Source organism: Anas platyrhynchos, chromosome Z (assembly GCF_047663525.1).
Source record: "Anas platyrhynchos isolate ZD024472 breed Pekin duck chromosome Z, IASCAAS_PekinDuck_T2T, whole genome shotgun sequence".
NCBI classification, from domain to species: Eukaryota; Metazoa; Chordata; class Aves; order Anseriformes; family Anatidae; genus Anas; species Anas platyrhynchos.
Genome location: NC_092621.1, coordinates 50067769 through 50087293, shown reverse-complemented (window position 1 = coordinate 50087293; position 19525 = coordinate 50067769). Strand labels below are relative to the sequence as shown.

The following is a 19525-nucleotide window of genomic DNA, read 5'->3' as shown; positions in this document are numbered from 1 at the left end:
TCTGAATCTTGCTTTTCAGAAGATTTGAAAGCAATTAGACAAATTAATGGGCAAGAAATCCATAAAAAGATGCCTACGAAAAGATACTCTAGTACAATACAATACAATACAATAATTAAATTCAAAAATAAAATAAAATAAAATAAAATAAAATAAAATAAAATAAAATAAAATAAAATAAAATAAAATAAAATAAAATAAAATAAAATAAAATAAAATAAAATAAAATAAAATAAAATAAAATAAAATACTGTGGATTCTGGGAGAGTAAAAGGGACTGGAATGCAGAAAGTTGACAGGTATACACACTATACCCAAGTAGCATCTCTTCTTGCCATTTAAAAATACAGTGATGCTGAGCTGGGACCCCCCTAGCCCAGTCATGCTTTTGTTATGTTCTCACATCACATCTAATGAAATTAAGTAGAATCATGAAGTAAATGATTCATGAATCAAGTAAATTAATGAATTTACTTGAATGAAGCAAGTAAATTCAAACAGATGCTCACCATCTTGTATGCTACAGTAACACAGAAAAATCCTGTCTTCAGCAAGAAGCTGGAAAGGTATATATTTTCATAAAAGAAGGCATGGTTGTACATATTAGGTATTGTAGAACACTAGCTATTGCTGTCCTAGGTGTCCACAGGGAAAGAGGGGACTACATGTCATGTTAAATCTAAAACATAAATTCATGGTAGTCACTGTATGCTGTATAGGTGTGATACAGTGTTCCAGGGTTTCATTACATGAAGGGAAAAAAGGTCTAAATTAAACAGCACATTCCCCAGTGGCATGCTTCCCCAGGGGCATCTACCTAAAAGCATGGTCATTACTGCCTTTTTTGTGGCTGTTGGAAAATACTGTAATTGGAGTTTCTACTGGAAAGGCAATGGATTAATACTTTTTAATGAATGTGCTGCCAAATAATTGCTAATACATGCATGCAAGGAAAAATCATGAACTTTCTATATGGATAAGAAGGTTTTAATTCATATGTATATCAAATTAGTCATTTATTGCATTAGGGCCTCACATAAGTAACAAAAAAAAATCTACTTTTTAAAATTTCTTTTAAAATGCTAGAAACACAAATGCATAGAATCAAAGTGGATTGATTCTATGGTTTAAGTACAAAGCTAAAATTTTCATGGTCCCCTAATTCCCAGCACTTAATTTGATCCAAAATAGGCTTTCCTGGATTTCAAATAATCTGCTTTCAAAAAAACTATCCTATGTGGCTCTGTCATAAAAAAAATAAAAAATAAAAAATAAGCATGTCTTACAAAAATTAAAAAGTCTGGGAAAAAAAAAAAAAAAAGTAACAATAAATGCTCATATTAAGTAATGTCCATCCATGATGAGGAATTTCACTACATGAAAATCAAAAGAGCTTCATACTTCTAAAATGCTGATGAAAGTACCAAATCTCAAAATAAAATAGTGAAAGTTAAGGGACTGATTCTGCACCATTCAAGTCAGTAAGAGTTTTTCCATTCATTTGAACAGAAGCAGAGTCAATTCCTTGAAAACTTCTGTTATCAATTACTTGAAACAAACTGGCATTTCCCAGAGTCAGGAAGAATTTGCTGTCAAAGAAATCCCTGCATATGAAGAAGTGCATATCATAGCTGCCGTGGTGAATGGCACCAACCCACACGGCACAGTGAAGCCTGTTAGTGCTGCCACGGAGGAGGAGGAAGACTGGCTTTGCACTGGGAACTGCTTCTAATTTTATGAAAAAGAGTTTGCTTTGAAGTGCTGTAAGCTTGACATTTTTGGCAGGTCACTTGAGGAAGTGCTGGTATGCATTTAAGTGTCTCATGCATCTACTCACTGGTACTCGGTTAGCTTTAATGAGCACATATGTATCTATCAAAATAGACCTTGAACTTGAAAACTTAAGCTAGGCACTTAAAGAAACATGTCCTGTCTGCTCTGCCACTTCTAAACAACCTTTTATCAATGGTAGATGATATAAGTGAGCCTGACACCAAACTGGGGTCAGATACAGTTTCAGTAGACTGTCGTATCCTTCTTCACATCATTAATAATAGAAGGAGCATGCACAGCCAGGAAGCAGAAGCTTGGGCTGCTTTCATTATTACTCTACAGGACAGAAACATGGACCTCTCTGTTTTGCCAAACAACAACCATCCTGATAAATTTCTACAATTGGAGGTGAAGTCTTTAGTGAAAAACTCTGCCTTTCTGCAAGCCAGCCTGCCAAAATTCCCAGAAGCAGCTTTACCTGGAGTGCAGCAGTGGCACAACAGGATTTATTTACAGGTAAGGTCTAACAGAGGCAGACTTTTGTCTTAAATTTTCTATGCTGTTTTGGGGGAACTGGAGGCAAATGATGTGAGCTTGGCATTTCAGCTGTGGATTCAGCTTCCCACATCTCTGATTCTGCGCTACGAATATCCCTGGAAGTTTTCCTATTGACTTCAGTGAGGATCAGGCTCCAGAAAGACAGTTGGTCTCTTCAGCAGTAAGGCAGTCCACCTAATTTACTTCAGTACATTAGGCTTTATGCTGTTTGTGGTAGCATTTTCATAGCATTTCCCATAAAAGCCTACTGGAGTCAAATACACATTAATTGTACTAGGGGGCTAATGGGACACCCTCTCTGAAGAAATTCGAAGTATGAGAAAGATGGGAAAAGAATATCAAAGGAGATAAAACAAACAAACAAACAAACAAAAACAAAAAGAAAAACAACCAAACAACAAGGGACTTAAGTCTGAAATCCAGGCCACATCACTCAGTGAAAAGGCACATTAGAGGGAGCAATAGAAATTCATGTTACTGTCTTGCTAGCTTGTATATGTCTACACAGTTCATTGTAGCTTCTTTCCTTTGCCTTGTTTTAACTCTTTCCTCTTTGACCTTCCTGTCACCCTGACAGATGTCTGTGGAAAGTATGAAAAACAATGACTGTGTTAATGCAGGTTATTATGATGTGGAGGTAGCAGCAGTTTCATAGTAAAAATGCAAATGCACACTGCCTAGCAGAGGCCCTGGAGCCTGCAGAGTAGACGTTCATATCTGGATCAGCAGCCGTACAGCTGCATCAGCTCACACCCCTCTGGGCCCCACTTGCTACACACACCACAGCACTCTTTTCCTGCTGCCCAGGGAGCCCCTCGCCTTTCCCCACCCCTAGCCTGAGCAAAAGCTCCAAGGTCTGGTTCTTGTCAAGGGATAGAGACGCATGAAGGTGGCTGGGGGGCTGCAGAAGGGTCTGCATCCTGAGCATCCTCAGGGTGGCAGTCAAGATTCCCAGGGCAATGAGGAACAGGAGCCAAAAGCCAATGGGTGTGGAAGGGGAAGAGGAAGAGCCTTGAGGTCTCCCACAGCAACTTCCAGTTCAGCTTCTTCCTTCTTGGCCTCTTCTCCCCATCAGCTACCCAGACCCCTTCCCTTCCTCCCTCCCTCCCAGAGACTGCTCCTATTGTATGCTCCTTGCTGGCTCACCCCCCCAGGGGGAAGCTGTGAGGAAGAAGGGGGCAGGCAGGGGGGTCCCACAGTTGCTGCCGTCTCCCATGCATGAAGCCTTCGCCAAGGGAAGGAGCCTGCAGGATCCTAAACAATGGGATTGTGGAGCAATGCTGGCCTCGCTCCCCACCCCGCCGCGGCCCCTCTTTTGTGCAGGACAGAGGCAGCCACACACAGAGCCGCCTCCACAGTGGGGATGCTTCTCCCTATTGTTGCTGAACAGGAGGCACTGAGGCTGGGCCAGGGCTGCAGCACTGTGGGAGGACTGGACCATGCGGGGAGCTGTGTGCCTTCTGCTCATGCTCTGCCCTTCACCACAAGCAAGGGGGATCTTGGTGAGGGGATGAGGAAATACAGAGGGTGGGCATTTCAAGGGAAATTCCTGTGCTTGCCACGTGTCTCAGAAACACAGCCTGTAATACAGTACATTTATAAATGTTGAACCTAGGGCACAACCTATGTTTTTAAGTGCAATCATTATTGAATGCAAACTGTCCAGATAAAATTCATTGTGCCTTATTCTCTCTCCCTTATGAACTCGCCTCTTCTTTTTCCCTTTTGCTGACAATCAAATAAAGGGAAAAGAACTGATGAGTTCCAGACGTTAGAATAAACACGATGGCACAGCAGAGAACTAATGGCACAGGAATAACATGTTTTGCTTTAAGATGAGAGAGCTAATGGGGTTAAGGGTTAGTTAATTCAGAAACGGAAATGGGGGGGGTAGGGGGTGGAGAGTGAGGGAGGGGAATTCATTTCAGAACATATGTGCATGACCTACAGGCTCCCAGAATTTTTAAACCCTGAGAGTAGATGAAATTCCTTGCAGAAATTCATTTTCTTTAAGAAACTGTTGCTGCTCAGGACTCCTTGCATACAGTGACTGCTTGGTGGTGTATCGGTGGCCTCTTCCAGACCTTTGGCATGAGATCATTCAAATTCAAGTGCACTTAAGTGCTTATGTGTTTTCCCCACCTATGCTTTAAAATATATTTCCATTTTAAAAAGCAGACTGTTTATAACAAACAACTCATATTTCTGACCAAAAAGTTGCCACTTCTTCCCCTTACTTTCCTCTTCTGTGTCAGGCAAACTGAACAGCTTCCCTTCTCAGTGTATATTTTCATCATCTACTTCAAATAAAACAGACCATAAAGCGGTTCAGGAATCTTGGCCCTTCCTTGTGAAAAGCAGCATAAAAAGCACAGACTGTTTCTTCCACAAATGGCTAGCTGCTGACTGCTTTCTGATTGCCCTGAGAACTCCCAGCCCTGCAGGATGCTCTGCCCACAACACCTCGAGGTGCTCATAGTACAGGGGGTGACTGATTGCCTGCATCTGCTCCCAGGAGCAAAGCTCATCACTCTCCTCCTCAAGGCCTGTCCCCTTGTTTTCTGCCTTTCTCAGACTTCCCTTTCCTGCTTGAGCTTTCCCCTTTTCCCTGTTTCTGGAAGAGCATTTTGTCTTTGAATACTGTGTCACTTTTCATTTCTGCTGTTGCTCAGGATTGCACAACTCTGAATAACTTTTGGCCTGCAAGTATTACAGTTACCATGCTAATTGCACTCCTAACCCCTCCTGGTCTCTCATCTGAGAGTAATGCCTGTGTGTTGCATTTGTATACTTCTCAAGGCACTTGGAGAGGAGATTACCTCTTAGCTAGGTGCTGGGCTAGTCACTAGCCTGTCCGTCAGCTCAGACCTGCATTACATTCTCTCTCCTATTCTTCCCTAGATATCTACAACTGGCTGCAGAGACCAGCTGCAAGGCTGGCAGGAGCGTTGGTCTGACGCCATGCAGCAGTTTTTATACGTTGTACTCACAGCCCTGCAGACCTCCATTAACAGCGACAGACAAAACAGCTTCCTTTAAGTAAACAATTAATTACTGGGGTAGAAGTACTCTTGTTGCTGCACTGTGAAAAGCATCGGTATGAATGCCTATTTTTCTCTAAATTGTCCTGGGTCCTTTCATGTCAGCTTAAGTTTTTACAGAATTATGGAATCACAGAATTGTCTAGGTTGGAAGAGACCTCAAGATCATCGAGTCCAACCTCTGACCTAACGCTAACAAGTCCTCCACTAAACAATATCGCTAAGTTCAACATTCTAAACGTCTTTTAAAGACTTTCAAGGATGGTGACTCTACCACTTCCCTGGGCAACCCATTCCAATGCCTAACAACCCTCTCAGTAAAGAAGTTCTTCCTAATATCCAACCTAAAACACCCCTAAAACACCCACCTACTGATCTCCTATCCATGTCAGGTGGGTCCCCAGCTTGCTCTGCAGTACCCATTACTGTTTCATGTCCCTGACAAGCATGTCTGTGACCCTTCAAGTCTGTTGAAAAGAAAACATGTATTCTTGGGAACCTTTAATGTGTGCAGTCTGATGTTTTGCTTCTTGTATGTACTCACATAGGCATGGTTACTGATTGCTTTCCTGGTTATTTTTCCACAGCATCCCACATAAGATCCCCCCATAAGATCATCCCCTTTTTTTTAATTGATCAAATGCCTTATCACAGGAATCCTTGGGTTACTACCTATCAGCTTTCTGTCTACCAGACCTTTTGTCCTCACATCAGAAAAGTGCCCTTCCTGTTGCTGGGAGAGCTCCCCAGGGTGTGCTGTGTGGCTTCTGCAAAACAGAGAGTTACAATTTTAAACAAACCACTTACAAATATAATAATTGCCCTGCTACGCACTTTCATGGGGATTGAGGATGTTGTTACAAAACAACTCCTGCAGTTCGTGGTGGCCCTAGATTTCTGAAAGACTGCTTCGGTAAAGCTGTTAGGCACAGCTGCCCACAGACAGCATTTGTTGCTTTCATTAAGTATCAGCCCATCTGCAGCCAGTAACAACAGCTTGCCAAGGGACACAGAGCTCTCATTGTGCGGGAGTAAAGAAAAGTTTGACTTGCACGACATAACATTCTTTAATCTTTTGTTGTTGTTGTTGTTTGTTTTTGATGTCTCTTTGATCTCCTCTTGCAGGTGGATTGGCTTTGGACCAAGGCCTGGCCTTAGTTATTGATATCTTGGTTTTAATGGGTCATTACCTTGGTACTTGATATCCCATATCAAAGACAGAGGACAGAAATGTTTGACTTTCTGTTTCAGTGGTAACAACTACAACAATAGTGGCAACAGAAGGGTAAACTCAAGACAAATATGAGATTAAAATACTCCCTAAAACATAGATTACTGTGTAATTTACAGTTATGCATATTGTCAAGTACTGATATGTATAATTTGCGTTATGAAATAATCAGCAAGAAAAGCCTACTGAGAAAGCACATTTTGATCAAGGGTTGGAACTAGCTTCAACTCTCTATAGATCCTCAGGCTTTTCAGAGCATCTTCTTTTTATGCATGTCAGCTCTCTGGATCTGACAAAGAGGGACAAACTGCTTGTGGTGAGAAATGAGTTATAAACAGCAAGAACTTTCTTCATGAGTTATATGTACATCAGATGTAGTTATCTGTATGCAAAGATGAGTATTTCTCATCTTGTTAAACGAGTATTTATTCAATATATTTCAACTATAATTTCATGGAGCTTTTTATAACTACTGCTTCTTTAAGCATTTGCTGTTGTTTTCTTCATTTCAGTGAACTCTAATATAAATTTCCTCTGTTTCAGAATTTTATCAGTTCTGATTTAGATCTCTTCCACCCTCATTCATGCTGGTTCCTCAGGCACAGTACATACAATATTAATTCTTTAACACACTTCAGTACTGAAGTTTACAATACTTTTATCTTTCTTTGAATATTGTTTTTGTGAGTAAGAATCAAAACATAGAAGTCTATAAAAACTGCTGATGGTTTGAGTCTTAAAATAAATGTATATTTTTTTTTTTTTGCTTGAATTAATACTTGGAGCCATATTTTTATTTTCTAACCTTATTTTCTCTGTTTCTATAAATGCATATGTTTCTTGCAACCTGTTTCATGCTTATCTGTACTATTTATTTGACCTACATTTTCTTTTGTCTGTGCCTTAGTTTTTTCTACTTCTGTTTTCCTAAGTAGTCTCTAGGTCATATCTACTGCAGAAGTTTCACAACCAAGCCTTTGGCCACATTCAAGTGTACTCTGATTAACGTTGCACTTCAGTGTTTGTTCTCCAGACCTCCTGCAAAATATCTAGTACCACAAATCCCAGTCCAGTTCTCACAGTAAAACTCTGTTGCTCCTCCCTCATATTTCTCCCTAGCATTACTCCAGGATAACACATTCTCCTGTTCTCATGCATTGCTGTCCATGAAAAGCAAACTAGTCTGGAGGGAAAGGGCTTAAAGTTTTGTCAAAAAGAACTCTCTTTATGAACAATTCTGCATCATGCCATCTTTTGCAAGTTTTGGAGTTTGTTATTTAAAACAGCTTTACAAATTGCTGTCAAGCTGCATTATTTTCACAACATTTTAGCCTAGGGAGTCCAAACATCCCCTGGAGAGACAGCTTGCCTTCCTCAGCAAAATATTCTTCAAGTTCAGCTATCTAGCAGGCCTGAGGGAGGCATCATTAAGGTCATTGACAAATTTTAAATAAGAAATAAATAAAACAAAATAAAATAACATGCAGTCAGAAAGAAATGACAGTTAAAAACACCAGCTCAGCTGAAATCTGGCCAGTACAATCCAGAGGGTTTCAGTGCCAGCTGTAACTGCAATGCAAAGAGTAATACTGTCAGGGGACATGTCAATGCTAAGGAATGACATATGGAAATTATGAACTAATGGAGGAACAGGGAGGGCACTGAGGATCCACCCACCTACTAATGATAATTATTGATGGGAAATATTCTTAGTCATTTGTGATGATTTAGTGATAAGAGTGCCAGTATGATGCTTTCTACTAGGGTTTCTTAGACAAAGCCTGTTTCTTTATCTTCTCCTTTCCTTCCTAAAGGAAAGCAGCTCCCCCACTTCCTTCTACACCTTCGTGCCCCACACATCCCATTGTGTCTGCACAGACCCAAGTTACAGAGCTCGTGATGACCTTTAGCAGCTGGCTTCCACTAAAAGTGGATACACCAGCTCACTGAAGTGGCAGGCTGTTGCTCAAGCAGAGGAAGCAAGCAGTTTGCTGTCAGTTTCAAAACCAGTGCTGTCTGATAGGGGAGCCAAGCAGCTCTAGAGGCAGTGTGAGGAGAAGGCAGCAGCCCCGTGCTCCTGCTGGCAGGCCTGCCTGGGCACCAAGCCAGACCATGACCACCCTTGTCTCAAGACAGGACAGAGGTGCTGGTGGGGAAGCATCATCTGCTAACAAGGAGAGCTTTGTATGCTGTGGGATGGTACTGTATGGGCAGTCCTTAAGCACAGGACAGATACTGGTGTGAGAGCAGGGCTGTCAGAAACAGCTCTCTTAGGAAGCTGAGGTGTAGCTGGAACCACCCATCAGCTGCAGGTTAGTTCCAAGTCTCAGCGACAAGGTTGTGGTGAAAGACAATGTTGAACAGCTTGAACTGTAGAATTGGACAGCCTTACCGCATGCAACTAGAGATCAAAAAAGAAGGCATCTGCAGTCTTACCAGCTCCTAGATAGACACTTAGCAAGGTTTTAAGGAGCACCTTTTGAGTTCTTCAAAAAGCAGATCCCACCAGAGTTGTTGCTTTACTACCCCCTGTCCTAAAACTTCTGATTTAATTAATAATGTGCAGGGAAACTGTTTAGGTATTCAATTACCTTTGAATTTTGACAGTGCCTGACTTGGGACTTTCCCTCAGTTACACGTCACGCCTCTCTGACATCCTGACATGGGTCTAACATGCAATAATGTGAAAAGAGCTGCAACTTGCACCCACTGTTAGATGTGCAACTCCAGTAAAGACAGTCAGTTACATGCCATCACTGTGTGTGTCAATCTGTTTTGTCGTTACAGCTCTGCTTCTGCATCTTACTCATTTGGCATCTGTCAGAACTATGAGCTCCGCCACTGTACACCATGGCACCATTTTGCTAAAATACAGGCTTTTCTTCGGCAGGTATAATAATGCCAGTTTCTATTTGCAGAAAAGTTTAATGTCCACATTGTACCCACACGTTTTCCACAGAAGGAAGAAATCTACACAAAGTGAACAGTAAGGCTCCCTTAATGCACTGTAGATTTTTGCCAGAAGAAAAATTCTTGCACATGTAATTTTAAGAATGACTGTTATATTACAAAGAACTCTGGGAGGGGACCTGTGTCATAGGTAAATGAAGAAGAAGGTCAACTTCTGCTCTAACTTGTGCTTTGCAGAGAGAAAAGAAAAACATCACTGAGCTGCCTGGCTTGGAACTGAATGGCATCAGCCAAGAAATGATAGACAAAGCCCTTGGGAAACACATTACACCCATCACCCTGAAATCCACAATCAAGAGCAATCCCCTGTATAGCGATATCCAGGTGGATGACGACTGGGAGGAGAAGAAAAGGACACCTTCCTGGACTGTGCAGGACTATGACAGACATTCACTGCATTCTAACTTGGCCAGCCACATAAAGGTAATGCACTGCTGCACTGCATTAGTCACGTGGATTGCTATGAACTGTGTGTGGACACAAACCACCATGCAGTGTGTTTGGTTCTTTTGGTAGGATTCCAGTAGTAAGTATGGACAAGCTTTCCTGTACAAACATGACACTAGCCTGAGTGTGATCAAAAAAAAAAGTCTACATACCTGGTTAGATGTCAGAAATTTTGGTTCAGCAGATCATGACTTCTAAGCTACAGAAGGTCTTGAACCACAACACCCTGCTACTGAATTTCTCCATCTATATAGGGCAAATCTGTAAATCAGGTACTTAAACAATAAATAGCCAATTTCATAACTTTTCATATGGCTGTTTATAACATCCTTCTGTTATCAGATAACATACTTTCTCAGCCTTATTCACGCCAGGCAGAATCCTGCCCATATGTGAGTTGACACAAATCAATTTTAGAGTTACTTTTTTTTTTTTTCCTTTGTTTGTTCATTTGTTTGTTTTTGCTATCCCCTTGTTTTGGAAAGGGACTCAGATCTGCATTTGTAAATCAGCATCTCTTCTTGAGAAGGGCAACATGGTTTCTTCTTCTTCTTCCATTTTTTTTTTTTTTTTTATTATTATTATTATTTTTTTTTAAATCTCAATGGCTGGTGTCCTACATTTGGTTCCTGGCTGAAAAGCGTGGTTTTAATTTTCCCCAGAGGAACATTTACAGCATCTGGCAAGTAGTGTAACCTATGTTCAAGTGAAAGTCTCTTGCATTTGTGTTGTGATGCTTTAAATTCATTAATCATTATCTGATGATAGCCAAAATACTTCTAGCTATGTTCTAATGACTTTATGTGCAAGACAGAGGAACTGAGTTCATTTTCTGGTTTTTCTTTTAGGAAAATCCTAATGATCTACAGTTCTGGATGGGGGATATATATACTCCTGGGTACGATACCCTGTTAAAAAAGAAAGAGAGAGAAAAAAAGCATTCCAAATGTTGCCGAATCATCCTGCTCATGATACTAGCTGTTTGCATCCTGATTACCATAGTCACGCTCAGCGTTTTACTTACTTAGTACAGCCAAATGTTGTTGATGGGAGTTTTTCAATAAATATTTTTATTAAGCTATTCCCCTCCCTTGTTTTATTTGAATTCCAATTTTTGTCACAAATACAATTTGTTTGACATCACTATTTTACAATGTTCCTGTACCACATAAGGAATTGATCCTGAAAAGATACAAATACCCTGAGCATAGCAGAATGTCTCCTTATGGGTATAATTAAAAAAAGAAAATTATAAACATGCTACTTCTTATAATGCCTTATTCTTTTGACTAGTGATTTGGTTTGATGTGTGTAGTATGGTCCACATGGCATGCAAAGTCAACCAGTTGATTATTTATTGTAATAAATACCTACCCTTTTTATGATAGCTATTATTGGAGCAAAGGATGATAGAGTGGCATTCAAAGTATCGTAAAGAAATATAAATGAAAAATTTAGGCATTACTTACTGACTGACTGAATTGTTGCAATGACACTGCTCTTACTAAAATGTTAGCCTGAATGCATAAATATTTCCTTTCACTTTTTCAGAGAAGAAAAACAAACAAACAAACAAACAAAAAAAGACCTTGAAATCTTTGAATTACTATTGAAATAATTTTCTGGGATCTGTGACAGAGTTTCTTTACTCCTGCATTCTGATCTTTGATCATGTATCATCTCCATCACCCCAAAAGACAGAGAGACAATATTTCTTTAACAGCTGCCACAACAGAAAACTGGAGTTAAATCATTGGAGTGCTAAAATATAAATGAATCAGAATACACATTAAAAAGATTGAAGGTATACAGCCATACTGTTAAACAAGGTCTTTGTAAATAAAATAAAATAAAATAAAATAAAATAAAATAAAATAAAATAAAATAAAATAAAATAAAATAAAATAAAATAAAATAAAATAAAATAAAATAAAATAAAATAAAATAAAATAATAAAAAGACAACTAGGTTCATACACCTCAAAATAATCCAAGAGGATGAAAATACAAGATAAACTGATGAAATAAAAAGCAAGTGAACAAAGAGAGAAGCACATAAATTATTTATTTTCTCTCTAAAAAGCATGCTGTGTGCTGCAAACCTTTATACTTATACACCAGGGCAAAGGGCTGTAAATATTGTTGAGCTGGAGATCTCCCTCACTCATACAAGAGAATCTCACAGATGCCTGAAGGCTAGAAAGCTGGCTTTATACCAGATCTACCTCTCCACACAAGAAATGCTCTGAAACACTTCAGGAATACAACTAAGGTTGAAGGGTGTATATTGCCCCCTGTGAGCTCCAGAAAGTGTCCTACTTGCAGCAGCTTTACGGTACTTAGGTCAGGATGGATTCATTTTCAAGCACAGTGAGATAAAAAAAGTAAAATAAGTGTGTTTAATTCCTTCCTTCCTCACCTGGTCCAAGTCTGAACCTAGTTTGTGCCATAAATACTTGGACCCTAGACTAGCTTGTGCCATAACTGGGTCGAAGTGACCTGTTTAGCTGAAAGTGCTTTTTTTAAAAGCAATTTAATCTGGTGACCAGCCAACAGCAAAAGTGTAGCAGCATTTTAAGGCATTGGCATAAAATTAGTACCTGCATTATAAAACTGAACATTGTTGTAAATATATTGGGAAGCTCAACCTCCTGTCTTGCTGCAGTTTTAGTGCAGATGGGTATTGTTGTCTGAACGAAGAGAGCCCCTTAGCTTATGCAAGTAAAACTAAGGAGCATTTTACAAGACTAATGGCTGACATTATGAAGTAATTATTCACATTAAAGCAACAATACTTAACTGTTTTTTCCAGCCCAAGTACATATGCTTTAAGTGCATTGCATACAATGTAGAAATGTATTTTTCTAAATTATTGAGGCCTGTAGGCGGGAAGCCTAAAAGCAAAAGGCTCTGTAATTTCCAGGAAAACAGCCAATAATGAGAGTTTCTTAACTGCATTGCTCTCTGAGGGCTTAGCAGTAGGGATAAAATCGTTTTCTCTGCTAGTCCATTACCGGCTGTTTCAGCCTGGTTTCGCTGCTGTCATCTAGTGGAGAGTCAGAAAAGAGAAAAAAGGCCTCCGGGCGAGGTTTCGCTGCTTTGGAGATTTTTTTTTTTTTTTTTCCCTCCAATTTTATGTGTGCGTTTGTGTGTGTGTTTTACTTTCCCGCCTGCGACCGTCCTGTGCGGGTTCCTTTGCTGCCACCTGGTGGCAGATAGCCGGGTCCCCACGCAGCCCCTCCGCCCCGACACTCACACGTTTTCTCAATTATGGATGTGCAGAGCTGTTAAAAAGTGGGAGACAGAAAAAAGCCCGCTCATCTCTGCGGGAGCGTCTGCGCTGCCTTTATGGAGGAGGCCTGCTGCTGCACACTTGAAAGGGCATTCGCAGGGGGACAGCCCATCATTGTCTGCTTAAATGTGAGCTGTATTCTATAAACAAGAATTGAATGCTTTGGAGGGGAAAAAATTGAAAGACAAAGACGTCTTTTTCAAGTGGGGGGCGGAATCCTCCCTACAACTAATTTGTCCAGGATCAATTAAGGAGACACCCCCTTCTTTAACCATTTGATGCAATGTTATGTTACATGTGTTGTACAGGAATTATTTTATTTGTGGGTTGGTAAGATGGCTTTGTGTTGCCTCTTTTACTGTGTGATTTTAGTTTTTAATTCCTTAGAGATGAGGGCTGAAGCAGAAAAGTCTTCATCTAACATTTATAAAGTAGGATTAGGATTGGTGTTTGGAAAACAGAATGTTTAGTGTATTCCAAAAGTACTTTTAAAACTGGATGAATAAAACAACTCTACTAGGTAATGACATTCAAATGGGACATACAGCATTTTTTCCATAGTAAGTAATCTCTGAGATCTAAATTCATCGTTCTGTTCCTGGCCTGAGAGAACGCTTACGCATACACTCTGCTTGACTTCAATGGGATTTAAGCAGGTGCTTAAAGTAAAGAAGTCAAATTTGGATCAGAACAGGAACAAATGTTGGCAAGTGTTTAAATTTTTTATTCCAACAGTAATCAGCTCAACTGCCAGCAAAGTCTCCTACTTAATAGCCAGTAAAAACTCTAACATGCAGCACCAGGTTGATACATTGATATCATACCAGTACCTATTCATAATATCTAGAACAAGGGTGTAACTGCTGCAGAATACTACCTTCGACTGGGAAAACTGGTGTTTGCAGTGAGATGTAGGAGGAATTAGTTCTTATAAAATGTGCAGCTGCAGTCTGGAACTAAATAGGAGCACTAGTTCACGCAGGCTCTGCCAACATATAATTGCATAGGCAGTTACTGTATTTCACAAGTGACTTTAGAAAAACTTACTTCCTTCTCTCCAGCAAATAAGGATTAACTTTCAAAACTACCTAAGGGTTTTTTTATTATTATTTTTATTTTTTTCAACTGCTCTCTAGTCTCTGCTACATCTTGGAAAATTATAAGGAAATTCACAGCTTTCCTCTTCCTCTGCTACATTCTTCCTCCCTTAAAATAGTCAATAAATGTGCATCTGAGTTCTCATTTCATTTGTTTTTATCCAGTGAAGTTGTAGAACAGGGGCTCATGCTTGGCTGTGGAGCTCCAACAGGTGCTGTTTGGATAGCTGTGGTTATTTCAGTAAAGCCTAGAGCTGACTCATAAAAAGGATTTTGTATGGCTTGTTCCTTCAGTAGGCTATATATTTTCACACTTTCTATCTTATATTTTTCCTTCTCTCCATGCACTCATAAAACAAAACAGGTTCTAAAAGAGAAAAAGGAGAGGTAAAGAGACGCTTTGTTTGCAATGGATAAAGTTGGTCATGCTAGGATTTGAAAAAGCAAAATGCAATGTGAGATGTCATATATTATAATTTCATCTGGGCAGGGCAGAAGTTACTCCTTCAGTTATGATGTACTGGTGTGATTATGCTGAATTGGTGTCATATGGTGTCATAATGCTAAATTTACATGCATTTAAACAATAAGAATCATAACAGCAGGACATGTGTATATGTTAAATATTACACTCACTATCACTGAAAGGTTGGGATGGTCCCCACAAATTCCCCCAACCAAGGAAAGTGTCCCTCTGATCAGTTCAGATATGTTTTGAAGAGGGCCAGACTCCAGAATCTGCTCCTAAGAACCTGGCTCTGCTTGGTTATGCTCTTGTAAAGGGATTAATTCACTAAAATTCAAATTTAGTTTAACTAATAAGAACAAAACAGCCTTCCAGCACAGCAAGTATGAGGTTTCCACCAACTATTTTCTTATGTGATTTTTCTGTTTAGAAAATCTTTCTGTACTTAAAAGGCCTGAAGTGGCAGCTAATTGTCTCCATAGTGTTACCTTCTGTAACAGCAATGGCTGTAAGATCAGGTGTAATATCTCTTTGTCGTTCAATGTAAACTTTAAACATTTAAAGCACAGTATTTTAGGTAGATTATGCTTTTTGGCTTAACAACAAAAATTTCCACTTATATTGTTTCCTTTATAAAAACAGTTGCTTTTTGCTTGGTGTGTGTGTATGATCTTCTGGAAAGCTTTACCTTGTGGACAAAAAGACAAATCCAAATCATCTCTATTGACTCAGGCGTCTGCTATGACCTTGCCAGCACAGCCATAAGCTGATTATTTGCATTGTATGGGAATGCACTGATAAGTACAGGAGAGACTCTTGTAACAGTGAGCTACTGTTCATAGTAGATTTTGAGAAGTTTTCCCAGTGCTTACTCTCTTTCATGACACTGAACCAGTGACTGGTAGATGAAAACTCAGTGTACAGCTCATTTCTCAGCTGCCTGGCAGCACTGCAAGCCTAGAATCGTAAGTCAAGTTTGACAGGCCTGTGACCTTTTCAAGTCCATTGGCTGGATAAAGAACAGAACAATGGCTTAGAGAAAAAGAAATCTATTCATGAAATAGTGGTCTATAAATCTAAAGTTGCAAAAGATTTAAATTGCAAAATTCATGGTTTGGGGAGTATTTTAATTTCTAGTGCCCCTACCCCACACCCCTGGTGCTCCAGACAAGTATGTGACATGTCAATTGAACTCATTTCAAATGATAATCTAAACTATGCCTTGAAAATGACCAGCCAGTTTTCAGGTGCTCAGCTTCTCCAGGCTTGTCCAACTGCAAACAGCTATGGGTGAAGTTTGCAGCTGCCCAAGTGCGAATATCACAGAGCACTGGATGTACGTTTCTCAAAACCCAACAAAATGCAGGAGGCAAATTTTTGCTGTGGTACAGATATACCTCAAGTTTGAACTGATGTGGAATATAGGCATATGTATGGTTTAGGATAAAGAGCTTTTGCCCAGATCCCTGAGAAGGTATGACACTGATTCCTCCCTTTTGCAGCTGCTTTTCTGCAGATTTCATCCAGAAGCAGCCAGTCTGGCCAATGACACTGCATCCATCCCCAGAGCCAGTATTCTTTCTGACAGAAGGACTTGTCAGGATGGGATGGTGACTGCATCCTGGTCATAGGGGCTGACTGCATGAGTCTCTGCAGTGGGGCACACTTCAGACTGGTCTTGATACTCCTCTAATGCTTATCTGGACATATTGAGTCCCAGAGTCAGAAAATCCAGTTATGAATGACATAACATTAACTTTTTTTTTTTTTCCTCCATCCCCAGACCTGAGGTAACTCATCTGGTTGAGAAAAATAAACATTGAGCACTCTTTCCTGTGATATATGATGTTCAGTAAGGCAACCCAGCAACAAAATTCTTGTGCACAGACCTATTTTCAATGCATTACTGAAACAAGCTGGCTGACAGTTTTTGTGTTACAAGAGAAGGGAATGGATAGTTAATAGTATGACATATGGTATTTTCAGGAGAGCACGTAAATCCTGAGCTGATGTTCATTCTTGTTCCCACCCACATATTTAGCTTCACAAGCAGCTCCAAACAATCCAGCATAAGAACTGTTCTTCCCAAAGAGGGCTCGTTTTCCTCTGGGATTTCCTTTGTGCAGATTGCGCTCTTCTTGGATGTATTCCAAAAGGCCACTTCCAGCTTGAAACCAGTTTTCTGCAGCTGCTGCAATAAATTGAAACTCTTGTTGCTCTACGTGTGCTAATCTGGGAAGATTCTTGATACTTTCTGTAAGATTAGCCTTGTTGGAGGAAACGGTGTGGAGGTCAGGTGTAAGGAAGAGCTATGCAGCTGTTGTACCACACAGCATTTATCTGTTGAGTAGCACGCTTATTCACTTCAAATTTGGTGGATTTCTGTATTCTAATGTCTGCAGGTGTGAGAAGTAAATGTCCAGCCTTGGACATTTGTCTCCAGCTGTCTGTTTTAATGCCTTTAAGTAACAGCATTTCCTCAGAAAAGGAAGTGGTAATGAAGATCCATAGTGATCATGACAAAGGATGGTTTTATTGTGGAAGATGTTTGCTTTTATTTCTTGCCTGATTTCCATTTTTTTCGACCCACATCTACCATTCTTTTTCTGAATTCCAAGCACAGCAACTTTTTGAAAGCTCTTATAGAATAAGACCGTCTAAAGTTCTGGATATAGGAACTGTAGGTGAATAATGCTTGGTGTATGGCTAGCACTAAATTAGCATTAAATTGATAAAAGAATTAGCATTAAATTGTTAAAAGGAAGATTGCAGGCTTTTTAGAGCAGGTAATGTAAATAAGCAAAGAGCCTTTGATCTTTAAAGTTGCATTACTTCATTTTCTTTTTAACAAGCATTGTCATGCATGCTATCTCAGCTCGATGAGAAGTGAGCTGAACCAAATATTAGTAAATTGTCTCTCAGTGAGGAGCTGTTCATGGGGTCATTAAAGTTGGAAAAGACCTCCAAGATGATCTGATTCAACTGTCAGCCTACCACCAATATCGTCCACTAAACTATGTCCCTAAGTACCTAATCTGCTTCCTTAAACACCCTCAGGGACAGTGACTCCACCACCTCCCTGTGTAACCTGTTCCAATGCCTTGGTCTGCCTCTTTCTGAGAAGAAATTTCTCCTAATTTCCAACCTGAACCTCTCCTGCTGCAAGTTGAGGGCATTCCCTGTTGTCCTGATAGTGCCTTCTCCTTCTCTTTTTCCTTCTCCTTCTTACTCTTCCTGTTTCTTAAGAAACTCTACTCATTTTTAGAACTTTTCCTGTTAGATATGTGAAGACAAATGAACATCAAGAATTGTAAAGTTCTTTTGCTCTGAAATGGTCTACATTGCTGTAAAGGTCTTACAAATGATTTTATCTTCTTTACATCCCATAAAATCTTCTGGAATGCCTACAATATTGAGTTATCATATAGCACAGTTCTCAATGATTGGTGAGAGAGTGTTTTAATCAGGTAAGTGGTGGTTTGGTGTTTTTTTTTTTTTGTTGTTGTTGTTTGTTTAAAAAAAAATGGTGGTGGGGGGGGGGGGGGGAAGAAAAGCAAAACCTGCAAGTTTGTTAAGATTAAGCTGAGGATAAAGAGACAGCCATGACATTAAATTAGACTTTGTCCTTGGTTGAAATGTGACACAGAAGATATCTAAGTCAAAACAAAAATAAATCCTGAACAAGGCATACAGAATTAAGAGAGATCATACAACAGTAGCTCTGACTTTGTGCGTATGGGTAAAAATATAAGATACCAGATGTAACTGGGTTTGAAGTATAAGATTGTGCAAAGCTCAGAACCAGAGAACAACGGGCTGTCTTAGCAAATGAAGTAAAGATACTTACTGCAGCCTGGATGCCAATGCATTAAACTGGCAAGTTGTCAAAACCCCAGGCAGTAGAAAACAAATGAGTAAAACCTAGGGTTTAAAGGAGTGATTTTTGTGTGGAAATGAAAGTTACAATATATAACAAACTACTGAAGGAGAGAAGAATTTGCCATGAATCTAAAAGCACATCCAACCTTAGAATGAGCAAACAGATTCTTCAGGATTTTATTGACAAAGAGAAATAGACATATGTGATAGTAGGATTTGCACTATGAACCCCATTAAATTTCCCCCAGGCTTCTTTCATCTCTCATGGGATTTTTACCTGTCACTACTCCAAACTTGCTCAAGCCCACTAATTCTGCAATGTAGTACTCATGTCAAAACAGGTATCAAGGGTGGGTCTCCTTATGCAGAAGGAGAATACCCCCACGCTAAATGCAGCCTCATCAGGGAGAAAGCTGTTTTGCTTTCATGGGACTTGTTTACTGCTTATGTACAAAGCAGCATCCTGAACACTCTTATGCTTGAAGAATCTTTCAAGTATAACTTGGAGAACAGAAAATATGAATCACTGAGTGTGTTAAAGGTGGTGATATGACTCTTGCCTCTGTCACAGGATTAAGAGTGAAGCTATATAGGGAGAATGGCAAATCTTAAACTTTCACTGTAATATATAATCTCCTGTCTAACTTTGCAGGAGTCTGATATGTGATCTATGCCTCCCTGTCACAGGTATGTTCCATTCTTGCACTTGACATAAGTCTTTCTCAGGCTTATGAACCGCCATTGGCCTGGATGTGACCTGTCCCTGAACTGG

At 39.8% G+C, this 19525-nt stretch overlaps 1 protein-coding gene and 1 long non-coding RNA gene across 2 annotated transcripts in view; one reads left to right on the top strand and one right to left on the bottom strand.

The window, feature by feature from the left end:
* LOC119714445 (uncharacterized) overlaps nt 1–19525 on the bottom strand; it is a 39041-nt gene that overhangs the window by 8915 nt on the left and 10601 nt on the right. The gene's annotated exons all lie outside the window — the stretch shown is intronic.
* Nucleotides 1847–11067, top strand: MINAR2 (membrane integral NOTCH2 associated receptor 2). Its single transcript, XM_005019416.6, has 3 exons — nt 1847–2289; nt 9751–9996; nt 10869–11067. Exons 1-3 carry the CDS (start codon nt 1966–1968, stop codon nt 11046–11048), a joined length of 750 nt encoding a protein of 249 aa, XP_005019473.5. The 5' UTR covers nt 1847–1965; the 3' UTR covers nt 11049–11067.